This window comes from Camelus bactrianus, chromosome X (genome assembly GCF_048773025.1).
Source record: "Camelus bactrianus isolate YW-2024 breed Bactrian camel chromosome X, ASM4877302v1, whole genome shotgun sequence".
In the NCBI taxonomy this organism is placed as follows: Eukaryota; Metazoa; Chordata; class Mammalia; order Artiodactyla; family Camelidae; genus Camelus; species Camelus bactrianus.
The window spans coordinates 87,003,508-87,019,102 of NC_133575.1; the positions used below are offsets into that span (position 1 = coordinate 87,003,508).

The 15,595-nt window shown below is 39.8% G+C and overlaps 1 protein-coding gene across 6 annotated transcripts; it reads left to right on the forward strand.

The window, feature by feature from the left end:
- Positions 1-734: 734 nt before the first annotated feature.
- Positions 735-15,403, forward strand: TCP11X2 (t-complex 11 family, X-linked 2). Of its 6 annotated transcripts, XR_012504633.1 has the most exons (12): positions 735-879; positions 1,668-1,811; positions 4,144-4,276; positions 6,821-6,941; positions 7,915-8,135; positions 8,879-9,015; positions 9,269-9,486; positions 9,584-9,765; positions 10,521-10,684; positions 11,560-13,022; positions 14,904-15,018; positions 15,113-15,402. XR_012504633.1 is itself a non-coding variant. In XM_074359137.1 (10 exons), exons 1-10 carry the CDS (start codon positions 843-845, stop codon positions 11,790-11,792), a joined length of 1,590 nt encoding a protein of 529 aa, XP_074215238.1. In that variant the 5' UTR covers positions 735-842; the 3' UTR covers positions 11,793-13,137. The 6 variants fall into 6 exon arrangements, 4 of the variants coding, with proteins under 4 accessions (XP_074215238.1, XP_010962104.1, XP_045379184.1 ...); XR_012504632.1 differs by having other exon boundaries at positions 14,904-15,403; XM_074359137.1 differs by lacking the exons at positions 14,904-15,018; positions 15,113-15,402 and having other exon boundaries at positions 11,560-13,137.
- Positions 15,404-15,595: the final 192 nt, after the last annotated feature.

A 15,595-nucleotide genomic window follows, 5' to 3' on the forward strand; every position in this document is an offset into this window, starting at 1 on the left:
AGGGTATAGCTCAAGTAGTAGAGTGCATGCTTAGCATGCACAAGGTCCTGGGCTCAATCCCCAGTACCTCCTCTAAAAATAAATCTAATTACCTCCCCCCAACCCACGCCAAAAAAAAGTTAATGGGTTAAAAAATTAAGTCAGGATGTAAGAGCAGGCAGGATGGAATAGTGTAGTGTAGAGATTGTCTTTTAAATATATTTTTTGCAAAATTTGGAAATGAGCCAATCCAGGGCTCCTCAAATCACTGTGGTAACCGGCCAGTAGAGTAAAAAGTAAACTAGGAGTAAAGAATGAGCAACACAAGGGCCCTTAGAGTCATCTCTTCCAGTACCCTCGTGTTCTAGATGATCTCCAAGGCTCACAATTACATTGTAATGAAGAGCATGCCAGGAAAACAGTTGGAAGAACCAAACTAAAACCCAGGCTCCCTCTGAGACTTATGATCTTGCCCCTTCACCACAAAGCTTCCATGGCCAGACCTTTAAAATGACGCTTGGTTTCCACACGTAAAATGAAAGTTTAACAGCGTCTTTATCTCCTTCACATTGTGTGGCGGATTCACTTTAAAGAAAAAAAACCCCTCGAAATAGAATTCTGGATTTCCCTAACCCGGTTGGTTCTTCATTTCAAAGGCTACATGAGGTGAAACAAACAAGAAATAATGCTCCTTTTCCTTCCTAAATAGTTATTTAAATGTTTTCTTTTTCCCTAGCGGAGAGAAGCTAGTAGCTTTGGACCGTTCCTTGCCTGTGAGGGAGGAACAGGACTTGAGAATATTAATTGCAACCTCCTAAGGGGCTTCGAGCCTTCAAAGAACGGTATGAGCCCCGAGCCTCCTCATGGAGAATCCCGGCCTCCCGCCTCTGTCACCAAACGGTACGTAGCTGCTTGCCTTTCCTGCTCTTTTGGTTCCCATGGTATCCTGAGCACATGACCCGTCCTGCTACCCGGGAGACCGGCTACCCTTTCTTTTCAGGTTTTGGACTCTTCTACCTGGCCTCATTGGCAGGGGTGCACTTTGGGTTGGTTTCATCATCTCCATGGTTGTGTCCAACCCCTTCCGACTGATCTCCCCTCCTGCCCCGTCCCCAATGGTATGTCCCAGAACCAGATTGGAGAGGCAGAGGGGCTTCACTAACAGACACAACCGCTGGCCGAGAACTGGAAGGAGGTGAGGGCCAGGGTTTGGCGGGCCGTGGAGGTCTCTTGCTGCCTGAATCCAGCTGCCAGCCCTCTTCATAACCAAAGGCGAGTCTGGGGTGGACATTGAGGAGGAAGAGGATTATTTCTAGACTAATTAAAGACAGCTGGAGTTGAAGTTTCCTCTCCCAGCTCAGCCAGTACTGTGTAGTATGCCCTCTGACAAGTCATTGTCCACCTCTGGGCGTTGATTTTCTCTTCGGCTTGCCCAACGCTAAACTTCTTTGATTTCGGGAAAGGCAGCCTGGCTGGTCCCAAATTCTCCTTCCCCCAAGGCTGTTTGTGGAACCTGGCTGTTCCAAAGAGAACCCCTTGAAGCCCTCCTCCCTAACTTCCTCAACTGGGAGCAGCAGGTTCAGGCATTATGGCACAGGGTGGCAGTTGAAGAGCCCTCCTCCCCCGCATCCCTGGGTCAGAGCCAAATTTTACACCACCATCAGCTTGCCTCTTTCTTTTCTCCCCAGTTCCAGATACCATCAAGATGCCCAAGATTGAAAAAACCGTGCTCCAAAATGATCCCAATGAAGCAGAGAGTGGAGCCCGTAAACCTAAAACACCAGGGCAGAGTCAGGAAAACAAGAGCTTCTGTTTAGATGACCACTCTCCTGGTACGTGTAGAATTCTATCATCACTTCTTTGGGTAGTGCTTGAAAGCAGTTAGGTTAAAGGAATAGGTAGCTTGTGACTTAAGTGCCTTTAAGGAGCATAGAATGCTCTTTGCAACCTTGCATTTCCCCCGCCTCATCCCTCTGGTACTCCTCTTTTAGATTATTCTTTTCCTTGTCTTTTGTTCCCTCTAATCTTTACATATTGGACCTAGGCCTCCGGATTGGCAAGTGAAATTAAAAGATATTTTGGCTGTAGAAATAGAGGCCAAGAAACATAAAGACTTGTGTTTGACATAATGACAAGACTTGAGAGTGTCTAAGTTAGTTCAAAACATGGGAAATAGATTGCATTCTTATATTTTGATTTTGTAGATTGTAAATGGTAGATCCAGGATGAATTTGAAAGAATTCTAATTATCTAGTGCTGGAATTGTGTTCTGTCCTTTTCCAGCAACATTTGTTGGCATAAGAATTATCACTGCTATAGGATAAAATTTTTTAGATCTGTAATAGTGCTTTTCTGTATACACCGAGGCATGAGGTATCTTCCAAGCCTTATGATAGGCATTTATTTGAGGTTTTGGTTTGATTGGTCCAACCTCATAGGAACTCAAATTGCAATTCTCTTACTATAATCTACAATGAATTTAACCAAACATCAATCTGAAGATCTGTTCAAATGTGGTGACTTTGATCTAAACTTTTGAAGACAGAAATGGGAAGAATAGTCGGAAGCCACAATACTGTTAAGTTGAATCATGTCTGTCTGTCTAGTGGCCATTTAGGGTCACTGTCAGTAAACAGAATGGCATAATTATTAGTTTATAGTGTCTCTTAAATAAATGGCTTACTGAATTGATTAAAAGATACATTTTAACAAATATGTAGCTTTTTAGTTAGGGTAGGACGGAAATGTAGATTGGTGGTACCAACTTTTGTTGAAAGACTTTTTAAATGAGAAGTAAATATGCATAAGTAGATCATCTCCTTGCTGAAAGTTTTAGAATTCTTTTATGTGAGTCTTATATTTTGGTTATAAATAGTTCTCTCTGAACAAATTATGGAACAATATTGAAAGTGAGTGAGAAAATAGTTTTATTGCATGCTTTATTTTGTATATCAATTAATAATTATAGCTACTATGTGTGCTGACTGTGTATCTCAGCTGTAATTAAGCAATCTTTACAGCTATCCCTCTGTATCCATGAGAGATTGGTTCCGGGACCCTCCACCCCTCAGGATACCAAAGTCCTGGTGCTGAAGTCCCTTAGGTAAAATGGTGTAGTATTTGCATATAACCTACTTACAGCCTCCTGGATACTTTAAATCATCTCTAGATTACTTATAATGCAAAATTCAGTGTAAATGATATGTAAATATCATTGGGGAAAAATTCAAGTTTTGCCTTTTGGAATTTTCTGGCATTCTTTATTTTAATATCTTTGATCCCATGGATGTGGGAACCTGCGGATGTGGTGGAGAGGGGGTTGGACGGGTTGGTGGGGGTTGGTGATTACATAATGAACTCAGAACAGTGGTTCAGAAATTCTGGTGCTAGTGTGTGACAAAGTTCTTACTAATCTTGAATGAAATAAAACAAAGATATTGCAAATGAACTTTTAAAATAAAGTTAAATTGATGCAATTTAAACGGTTGCTGTATTTTGACTCGTTTCTTTTTTGCCCTTTGAAATGTTAAAATACACTTTTTAAATGAAATGATTATTTGGATGATGGTAAGGTGAGTTTTTTTTTCTTTTTTGCCGCAATGCCTATATGTGGAAAAATTAAAATTGGCAAATCACTGTCAGTCACTCATTTTTGTGTGTGTGAAATTGTATTGGTCTGTGGAATCTCCAGATTTTAGAACAATGTTTTAAGAACGGTTCAGCTTTAGAGCCATCTAGTAAGATTTGTGGTGTTATCTGTAAGAAGACTCATTTTATGTCTCTCCCTGTCTCATCAGAGGTAGGAAGAGGATAGTAGAAACAGTAAGTTTTAGATAAAGGTTTATTTTATAAACCATAACTTATGCACCGTTCCTTTGCTGTATTTTACTGATTGTTTTTACACTTCAGGCAAAAGTCTTTGAAATCATCTTCGCTAATGTTTTTCGTAAACTAACTTCCTTATGTCTGACCTCTCTGAGTTTCCAGAGATGTTGAAGAGCAAAGAGTTCGGAAAAACCTTAAATACTGAAATGATTGAGTTTGTGTAAGATCTGTTTGATAAATCTAAATTTGAGGGTTTTACAGGGCTTAGTGAATCTCTAAATAAAATAAAAATTCTTTTTGTGTGAGTTCCCTGTTGATGACTGCTATGCCTTTTTCCAGAGAGTCAACATGAAGTTCTTTCTGTCACAGATCTGATAGAGACAGTTAACGAAGTTTCTAAGCTTAGCATTGCTCATGAAATCGTGGTAAATCAAGATTTTTATGTGGAAGAGAGTGTATTACCTCCCAACAGGTACAGACTCTTCTATTTTTTCCATTTTACTCCTCCTGGCATAGGTACATAGCACAAATGACTTTTGATCAGGTTTGAAGCATTTTTATTAATACAGTTAATGTTTGAGTATGTCTTAAATGGTACCAACAAATAAAACAGAGGAGTAATCAGTGTAATTATTAGTTTAATAGAGTGAAAGCAGAATAATTATATTTAAACAGGGAATAAATCAATGCAATTACTGTCAGAATGTTAATTTTGGTATCCCAGTTAGCAATGAAACACAGTGAATTTCACATCTTCTCAGACAGCTTTGAAGGAAGTAGCTCCTAGAAGTTCATTATTCTTTTAATTATCTACAGATTGACCAAGTAAGGGTGAAAAGATTGCCTTTCTAATAGTGGTATTGCCAACTCTTCATGGGATAAGTGATGTCAGGGAACATTTTTGCTTCATAATCAGCTTAATAAAAATTCTGTGAACCCAAAATTCTGTGAGCCCACTAATAAATAATGTCCCTCTAACGTTAGACTTTATTCTGCTTCTTATTAATTATATTGATATTACAATACATAAATAGGAGTCATTCAGTAAGTATGAATTGAATACTTCTAATGATTTGTTAATAGTTAGATGGGTAAATTTCTTTGTCAGAAACAATATTGTATATAGCATTTCTAATTTGCCACCTTAAAAAGTGGCTTCTATTTTGCCACTTCAGGGATTCTATTACATAAGCACCTTGCTCTATCAGTTTTTCTCCCGGTCTTCACACTTCTTAGTTTGCCAACATGTACCCATGCCGGGCACAACTTCACTGAGGGGGGTTTTCACCAAAACACAGACCTGCTCGTATCTTCCTCGGTGTCTCTGGAGCCTTAGTTAGATTTATTTTTTCTACTGGCTGGGGTGCAGAGAAAGTAAAACTAGGGAGGGGAGTGAAGGTCTATTAAAGTGAGGGGTGGGTAAATGAAGCAGAGGTAATACTATTTAGAGCTTGGTTTTCATTGTTTTGTTATTAACAGCCTTATTCTAGTGTAGTAATGCAAAAAAGTATACCGGAAAAGAGATTGAATTAGAATTTGGGGTTATCTGTTATCTATAGATAATCAATGATTGGTTTCACCTTTGGGCTTATAAAATCGTACTAATTACAGTTATGGATTCCTGACAAGGGAAATCTCCTTGTCAGGTACTCATTCAACAGACTTTATTGAGTACTTACTTACTAGGTGGATGGCAAAATGTTAAATGCTGGGGACATATAGATGAGTAACATGCTGGTTTTGCCATCAAGAAGCTTCTGTAGGAGAAACAGTCAAATAATAGATAGCTCCTGTGCAGTGATAAATTCTCTCACACCTAGTATATGGAGTTCTATGTTCATGTTTAGCTGCCTGAGGAGGATCAGGGGAGCCTTTCCTGGTAAGGTAACACTGTATGAATAGGTGCTTTTCAGATGGTCTAGGGGGAAAAGGATTCTCCTGGAAGTGGAAGTGACATGTCAGAAGCATAGAATGGTGGAAGATGATTATATATGCATTATAAGTAGTTTGTTATTGTTGAAGAACAGAGTGTTAGAAGGAGGTTGACGATAAGGTAGGAGAAGTAGCAGAATGGGATCATGAAGGGTCTTAGAGGCCAGGTATCCTGCTGGTGATGGGAAGCTTCTAAAGGACTTTAAATGAGCATGTCGTTATGGTCAGATTTTTATCTTAGAAAAATCATCGGTTTTAGCAAGAATATGTGGCGTTGTGGGAGTAATACTTTGTTGGGGCAAGAAGGCCAATTACTAGACTATTGCAATAGACCAGATGGGGATGGATTCCAGAGATATTTAGGAAGCAAAATCTCTGGGATTTGGTGACCAAGTGCATAAAAAGGATGAGGGGAAGTAATTATTACACACTAGATGAATAATATTTGGTGACATCTCACAAATGGGATTGGTGTGTTGGGGGAGGAACTTTGACTTTTTTCATTTATCTTTGTATTGCTTGTAAAAATTTTAACAGAAGCATGCATTACTATTGTATTTTTTAGTGGGGAAAAGGATAAGCTTTATGGCTTGCATGAATAAGGAACAGATTTGCGAGGGGAAGATAATGAGTTCAATTTTAGGCTTGCTGAGTTTGAGGTGCATGTAAGATTTTCAAGTGTTATCAAGAAGGAAAATCCTTCACTGGCTTTTAAGACTGAAGGAAAAGATCATTTAGTTCAAAGATGTAAGTCTATGGATACAGAAACCAAAGCACACACATTTAGATGGATGAAGAACCTCGGCTAGAACTCAGGGGCTCAACCTTTAGTTCATGGTTCTTCTTACTGCAGGAAGAGAGCCTCTCTGGAACCATGAGGTATCCTTCTGAGGAAATTTGGCCAATGCCTTTACATCTGAGACTAAACTCAGTTTATTCAACTCTGCTGAAGTCTAAACATAGCTCCTGTCCTGTCAATGTAATGGTCCTTCATTATCTTAAATGCTGTTTTGGATTTAGGAGATCATGATCCTATATCAGTTCTATGGGTAAAGAGCAATTTGCTCATTTAATCTTCTTATAGTCTTGAAGGCAGGATTATGGAGATGATGTACAATGCTTTTTGGGACCATCTGGAAGACCAGCTATCAAGTATTCCCCCCAACTTCACTTGTGCTCTTGAACTTCTAAAAGAAGTTAAGGAGGTGAGTAACCAACCTCCCATTTGTGGATAGCAAGTTCCTGAGCATCCTATACCTTTTGATTGCTGATGGCTACCAATATTCTAAACATGTCCACTATTTAAGTAGATCGTATGGAAAAGCTTCCATTGTATTTGTATGAGATAAAACTTGAAAGTTGTGATCTTGCTATAACAACACAGTATATCATTTAATGAAACAGGTTTTCACTGAACCCCCATTATGTTTTATGTGTTTCAGAAGCACGTAGATGAATAAGAGAGCCCTTGCCAACAAGGAACTTATATTTTTGAGTCAAAAGGTTATTTTAAGTGATCCTTAATAGTTTCTTTGCCTTCTGAAGTAAGACAATTTAGTAATGTCTTTATCCTTTATTTAGAATGTCTCATTCAGACCCACAGACACAGAAAACAAACTTATGGTTACCAGGCGGGAAAGAGCGGGGAGTAAATTGGGAGTTCAGGATTAGCAGATACTAACTACTATGTCTAAAATACATAAACAGCAAGGTCCTACTGTATAGCACAGTGAATTATATTCAATATCTTGCAATAGCCTATAATGAAAAAGAATACTATACATATATATATATGTATAAAATTGAATCACTATGCTGTACACCAGAAATTAACACAACGTTGCAAACTGACTATACTTCAATTTGAAAAAAAGAATGCCTCAGCCACCTTGTGGTGGTGCACTTCTTTTATCACACTCTTGTTTTCAGTCATATCTTTATCTCATTCTGTCCAGAAAGTAATATGGTGCTACTGTTCCTACTGATCCCAGTGAAGCCTTAAATTATAATTGGCCCCTAAACAGAGGAAAATAATATTCCCTATAAAAAATTTGGAGACCTAGTTTCTGGATCTCCTGAAGACAAAGACTGAGATGGCTTTGTCTTAAGGGGGTTGTTCATTACAGAATGTTTGGGATTCTAAACAATTTGGCTCCACTGATTTTCTTTTCCGGGCAGATCTTGCTATCGCTGCTATTACCACGCCAGAACTACCTGAGAAATGAGATTGAAGAAGCCCTGGACATGGATCTCCTCAAGCAAGAAGCAGAGCATGAGGCCCTGGATGTTCCTCATCTCTCTAACTACATTCTCAATTTGATGATCCGGCTATGTGCACCAGTCCGAGATGAAGCAGTGCAAAAACTAGAGAGCATAACAGATCCTGTGCAGTTACTGAAGTGAGAAACTGAATGTACTGTCCCTGAAATCTGTCTTAGACACTATGCCAGAAAACTCTGGGCTAGATTCTGTGTTTAAGCCCCTGACTTGTCTAGCTCTTCTATACTGAAGAACTGACTAATACCTCCATTTTCCCTCTCTGGACTATTGGCTGTTATATTCCAAGATCAGACTCTCAGGGCCCTTTTGATGATCTTTACATAGTTTAGACCCTTCTAAAGAAATGATACTGTTAAGACATTAGCATACAGTAATTCTTTCTTCTAGAGATTTCAAACAGCCCTTTCCCAGACATCCTCCTATGTGTCCTAACTCAAACCCTGTGAGGGGACAAGAATGAGGATTATCCTTGCTTCACAGCTGGAAGAACCAAGACCCAAAGAGATAAAATGGTATGCCCAGTGAGTTAGAAATTCAATCACCATCATTCTAACTACCCACAGAGAGTTGTTGAGATTTTGGTCATTTTTCTGAGAAGACAGAGCGACTAGACTGGATAGAGCTTTAGACTGATAACTAAAAGGTCAGAAGATGTATCTGTTCCTAGCTCTGCCAACAACTCACTCTGTGGCCTTGGGTCCCTGGGTAGAGTGTCTTTATTTGTAAATTGAAGTAGAACTATGGTTTTTAAGGCCCCTTTTAACTCAAAAATACTGTGATTTTAGGACTCCTTACTTGGGTTCCACCTCTCCACACTAGATTTCCTTTCAGAGTGTAAACATTTTATTTCTTCCTGTAACAGGGGTATCTTTCATGTTCTGGGCCTGATGAAAATGGACATGGTGAACTATACTATCCAGAACCTTCGACCCTACCTGCAGGAACATTCTGTCCAGTATGAAAGAACTAAATTCCAGCAACTCCTCAACAAGCAGCCCAGTATGTTTAAAATTTAAGGGCAGAAGAGGGGAAATTTGACCTTGGGTCTGCCTTCTTACAGTGATAGAGTATTTTCTATTTTTTGAGTAGAAACTGTCTTCCTTGGGTAAGGGGTAGGAAGAAGAAACATTTCTCTAAGACAGAAAGACCTACAAAATCACTTCTTTATTGACCAAGAATATATCTTCAAGCCTTAGTCTTCAAGCCTTGGAGTTTGAAGATATTCAAATATTCCCTTCTATGTATGTCATAGGTCTCCTCGATTGCACCACAAAATGGCTAATCAAAACGGCTATAGATCTCACTACACCATCTCCAAGTTCTCCTGACTCTCCCAGATCCTCCAGGATGGCCTGTTCACCTCCAAATTGGGCAGCTAACAACTCAGAGCTTCCCAGTTCCACCATGGTGCTGTATGAGGGTTACGTGAACCTTCTTCTCTGGGATTCTGACATTGAAGAGTTTCCCGAGGTAGGAATGTGTGTTAGAATGTTGCCTTTTTGTTTTGTATTAAATACTTCACTAGAACCCTCTTCTCCTGACAATTTGCTCTTCCCTGCCTCACCAGACTCTGCTGATGGACAGAATGCGGCTGCGGGAGATAGAATCCCAGTTGAACCAATTAACGATACTGGCCTCAGTCTTGTTAGTGGCCAGAAGTTTCTCTGGTAACATTTTATTCAGCACACCTAAATTTTTGGATAAACTAAAATATATAACCAAGGCCCTGATGGAAGAATTTAACCCCAGGTAAGCTCCATAGATCTTTCTGAGAGTTGAAAATAGTATGTGGTTTTTGGGGACATAAGCAGCTAATGTATTATTGCTTATTCTTCAACACAAATGACACAAAGAACCTTGGAAACCATCTGCAGAGGTCATTGGTGTCTTTTGATAAACTGTATTATGGCTTGGGATAGAGAAAAAATTCTTTCCAAGGAGGAGAGTGTGGAACTAGTTTACTACAAATGATTCTTATCATGTTTGCTAAAAATGAGTCATGATATACTTAAATGAATGACACTGGATTTGTGTATATATATCCAGAAGTTGATCAGTTGGTCAATAATACTGATTGATCATTTGCTGCATGCAGGGCACCACAACCAAAGTAAAAAGAGGAATTAGAAATTCAGGTCTCAATATATCTATAATTTAATTGGTGAAGTAGGGAAAACAGCCATGGAAAATGCCTAAGAAAATCTTTAAAAAGTATTTGAATAAAGTTTATGGGACTAAACAGTACTGAGTGGATCCAAGGATGGAACTGAACCCTCATCCAATTTATCTTGTTTTCTTTGAAGTGGAGTATAGTACTGTATGTATGAATTAGTTGGCACCTTGAGGGTAACAATGAAGATATTTCACCTGCACACTGAGTCCTGCTGTCTGCTAGTGGTGGAGAGCTGGAACTCTTTTCTGAGTGGACTTTGGCCTCTGGTATGGGGCTGTCTGTGCTTTGACCCTATGCCAGGGCCATTCTGCTTTCTGTCCTTCATTTCTAGGCCTGAAGAGGCTATGGTGAGTGTGAGTGAACAAGTGTCTTATGAAATCCATCAAGGCCTCAAAAACATGGGCCTCACTGCCCTGAGTAGTGAAAAGACAGCATCTCTTATAGGCCAACTTCAGAACATTGCCGAGAAAGAGAACTGTGTTCGTAGCATTATTGGTAAGAGTCCCATGGTGGTGGTGGTGGTGGTGGTGGTGGGGAGGGGTGGCAAGGATGTAGAAGATGAGAAAGTGGAGTTAACCCTGGCTGGAAGTCAGTTATGAAGCCATTTAAAAATGGAAAAGCATGATCACTGGGAAAGTCTTTTGGTTTTAGTTTCCTTATGTATAATGTGCAGAATTGAAGTAGAATCTCTTTCAGTTTGAAGAATGAACGTATGGTTTTAAGGTGGATCTGCAGCTACGACATATAACTTACCGGTGTGAGATACTGTCCCACCAACCCTACTAAGTCATCACTGGTCATTGTCTAACTATATAGTCCTAGACCTACGGTGTGAAACCCCTTCTCTATCCCATGCTTTAAGTTACCATATAGACCCTCACACACCTCCAAGGAATAGATGCTAACTTAGTCTGTAGGACATATTCCGTGCTAGAATGGAAGCAGTGAACTTGGCCACCTTGCTTCTAACTTTTGCATCTTAGCATAGTCTGATTTGGATCTGTGATCCTGAACTTGGTGCACTGGCTGCTATGTGTGTCCTTAGAATTTCAGGTACAATGTCTAGGATCCTCTTTTTAAGTCAAATGCATGCCAGGAGCTCACTTAGAGCCACATAACACTATGAACAGCCAGAAATTTACTAGCTTTACATCTTTTGATCATGCATTGTCTTTGGGAGCTTGATAGCATTCCCTCCTCCAAAATAAAACAAACAAACAAATCTCATTTATGGGGTTTACCCAAATGAGTGGGTAGATCAGTGAATATCTCAGTTAATTTAAACTTTGGTGAACAGAGAGTGCAAGAACATTGTGTGTTTCTTCTGAAACCTCTTTGATCTTTCTCGCTTCACTCTTTCTTGCTCACAGATCAGCGGAGCCGCTTTTTTCTCAAATGCTGTTTGGTTCATGGTATGCAGGAGTCTCTGCTGGACTTCCCTGGAGGCCTTATTCTCATCAAGGAAGAGTTGGCAGAACTGGGTTGGAAGTTTGTCAATCTAATGCATCACAATCAGCAGGTGTTTAGCCCCTACTACGAAGAAATCCTGAAAGATATCATCCCTCCAGCTCAAGCACAAGAGAAAGAAGTGGAGTCTATCTGATAGTGCTGGACCCCGACTATGGCAACAGGGACCCAGGAGAGGGCTCAGCATGTTCCTGGGATGACATCACCTGTGGCCAGCAGATCAGCCTCTTCCTCAATAAAGCCCAGACACGGCTGCAGGGTTCAAGCATGTAAACACCAACTGGCTCAGCCTCCTTCATAATAAACTGAGCTGCAAGAAAACCTCGATTCCTTCTGTGTTGCAACTGAATCCAGATTCCGTTAAACGCTTAAACCCTACCATGTAAGAAGCCAGTGAGCCCTCAGTTTTCCCTTCACTGGCTGATCATTCGTCAGTATTCTGCTTGAGCATCAGAGCATCAGGTGCTAGCGTTATTTTCTCCAATGGAAAATCATTTCCTTGAGGGCTATGAAAACTTTTGGGGGAATTTTCCAGAGTATGAGTTCTGGAAGTGTAAGGGCTTCTGGAAGTCAGAAATACACTGAGATCAAGAGAGGCCAGAGAACCCCATTTCCAGTACCAAATTTTCCATATAATTTAAAAAGATGCAGTAACAGTAAGAGTCCCCACCTCCTGTTCTAGTGTGGGGCACGAAGCAGTATGAAAACCGGGGACTGGATGAAAGTCTGTATTGTCTGCTAACAGGCATTCAGCTGAGGACAGTTCTCAGCCTCAGCAGGATTCCCCCCCACTGCCCCCTCTCTCTCCCCTGGGGGTCAGGTTTGGAATATCTGAGACTGACAGCAAATCCAAGCCCTTAGGTCACTGACATTTGTATCAAGTTCATCTCTGTTCCCATTCCATAGCTGAATCAACCTCCTGTTTTCACATTTTTAGGTTTAGAATACCCCTTTCTTTTTGACAGAAGTGATGTGGGTATTCAAGGGTAGGGTAACCATCATGCTTCTTTCCACTTGCAGACTGAGACTCTAACTCCCAGGTTATGATTTTCAGCTCAGTTGGCATCAAAAATGACAGATGTTCTAGGTCCACAAGGATCTGGGCTTGTTTTCTGAAATTGTAGATATTCATCCTATCATTTTCAGGCCAACTGCAACAGACCAACAATCTAGGAACTTAGGGAAGAAAGTCAGTTTTGATTTGGACTTGTTTGAGATCGACGGGAGAAAATAGAAATTCACTTGTGGGATATTACAACTGGATGGAAAAAATGTCTTCACCATTTCACGGGATGGAAAGAGCTGAGTATGATTTATATAATCCAAGAATGATAACAGATGGGATTTGAGTTCCATTACACTGAAGGTAATTTTTCTAGAGGGTGGATCCCAGGTGATTGACACAGCTAGATGAATAGAGTGACATTAGACTGAAATGAAACTTTGCCTTATACTTTATAATTAAAATTTGGTATAATTTATTTCTTAGACATTCTGAGTTGGTTCTCTATCTCCATATGGAAGAGATAGAAATCCTAATCTTAAACAAGGAAAGATGACTTCATTCAATTCTGCTTACCATTTAGGGAATATATACGTGTGTGTGTGTGTGTAAATTGGTAGTATGTGTACATGGTTAAAAAAGACATGGTGAAAAGTCAATTTCTCTCCCACCCTGGTCTCATGTCCTCTACCCAGAGGAAATCATTATCAGATTTTTGTATATCCTTCCAGAGATATCCTAGAGTCAGAGATGTAGTGCACTGTATGTTAGGAGGGCAGTCAGTTTCAGTATTTCAGGTCTAGAGGTCACATATTTCAAAATCAAAGTCTGAGCAGTGTTTTGTTAATTAATATTAATATTTGTTTCATGTTCCTAAATATTTTCCTAAATGTTCAGACAGAGATTTGCCTGAAAAGGTTTAACTATACTGCTGTCAAGGCATGTCTCCAGCAGCAGTCATCTTCAATCTCACAATTAACTGGAACTGCATCTTCAGGCAGAAAAGCCAATGGCTCACTCTTCCCCTAATTCAAGGCAGAGCACACAGAAATGTTAACAGCTTTAACAAACTTCATCTAAAACCTCATCATTATCTAAAATGCTAGGCCCTTACGTCACTAGTCTAACTGTCTAGCTTACTCGTCTCTCCTGAGCCTCAAACTCTCAGTTATAGCTTCATGTGGAACAAGGTGAGCGTTAGTACCCACCACCCCATGCATGCTGTGATCTCTGAAACGTGTGACAACCAAGGGCCTCCAACAGACCACTATTAATGCACCTTCACCATCACCAAGTGTGAAGTCCCTTGTTTCCTGTCTCTCCAGCTGTGCTTGTGTGTCTATAGGGGAAGCAAGAACTGAATATCTTAGTGTGGTGCTGACAGGAGCTTTAGTTTCAGTGAGTGCACAGAGCAGTCAGCCTGCACAGAAGGCCATAAAGCCGTGGTATTTACTGACTACAGGCCCACTAGGACCCTCGGTATGAAGTGAGCCCCAAGCTCAGAAGAGGCTCTGGGAGGAGGTGTGTGAAGGTAGAGGCTGTAGGGAAAAGGGACACACAAGTTTAGAGACGTATGTACGTGTTGGAGTGTCAGCCTCTTTACAGGGCCCTTCACATAGAATTTCTCATCAGCACATTGGGAAAAATATTAACCTTCAGGCTTTGGCGGCAGAGACAATGGGGGCAGGGATACTGGTCATAAGGAGAAATAGCAAAGGGGCTCATACTGGGCCGGGCCTCATCAGCTTCCTGGACGCGCACATTTTACATTTTAAACAAACAATATAAACCTTTAAAATTTTAATGGATTCTGCCAAGTAAAACTTAAAGTTATAAAAATTTCAAGTGAAAACCCACAGTATACGAGAAGGGCCTATTTCCCAATACTCCTTCCACCTAAAATTTAGTATAGTTTCTGCCCCAGCCTGTCCACTTTTGAAAACTTAATTAATATATTATATCAAGTTTTGCATTAGGATTTCCATAGTGATTGTAGTTAAGAAGATTTTCATGGCTATATTTGGCCTTTTTGTTGCTCTTAATGAGAATTTTAGGTTGATATCATTTCATTTTTCTACAAAGTTATTTCTATACCAGGATATTAAACCTTTTGCAGGTAATATATATGCCAATTTTTCTTCCCACATTTTTATATTCCTTTTAATTTTTTGGAAGCAAAGTGTTTCATTTTAAATTTAATAGATGTTTGTGATTAAGAAAATAACATGGTTCAATGTTTAAAAGTTAATGAAGAACACCTAGAGGTCACAGAACTCCGACCTTTGAATTGATCAGTGTCACAGAGCATCCTCACGCAGCGGAGGCGCCAGGAGCCATGAGGTGTGCCTTGGGCTTTAGGGTAAGTGCAGATTTTGAGTCCTTGCTTTGCATTTTCCTAGTACTATACCCTGTGGCAGGTGACTGACTGGCTCTATCTTTCATCTTCTTTGTAGATAGGACAATGGTAATAGTACCTATTGTGAAAGATCTGATAAGGATTGAAGCAGATCAACTGACAAGTTCTCTCCACAGAGAAGCAGATTGGTGACTTCATATCTGTCCCTCAGGTTTCCTTCCCCATGTTCGTACCTGGGCTTGTCCCTACACACCATGGCTTCTCGGGAACTAGCCACATAATAATTACTGTTGAGTAAGGGATTGATCATGATTTCTATTTTCTTATTTATGTTTTATATATTTCTAGACTACATAAAATATTTTATTATCTTAATAAAAATCATCTTTGCTTTGAACCTAAGCTTATAATAGCCACTGGCCTTCTCAGCAGTGTGATACCTTTTTTTTTATGATATTCATCTGTGACTTGATAGAGAAGATGAGATTGCTGAGCAGGAGATTTCATCATAATTTCATTTTACTTACTCCTTCAGCAATTGCTAACAAAGCATTTAGCAAATTTTGTTTCATTTTCTTAA

Excerpts from the sequence above, each read along its gene's own strand:
- TCP11X2 (XM_074359137.1), top strand. The coding sequence starts at position 843 with ATGGAGAATCCCGGCCTCCCGCCTCTGTCACCAAACG. Across the intron at positions 8,136-8,878 it reads GATCCTGTGCAGTTACTGAA|GGGTATCTTTCATGTTCTGG; the intron begins GTGAGAAACTGA and ends TTCCTGTAACAG. Across the intron at positions 9,766-10,520 it reads ATGGAAGAATTTAACCCCAG|GCCTGAAGAGGCTATGGTGA; the intron begins GTAAGCTCCATA and ends CTTCATTTCTAG.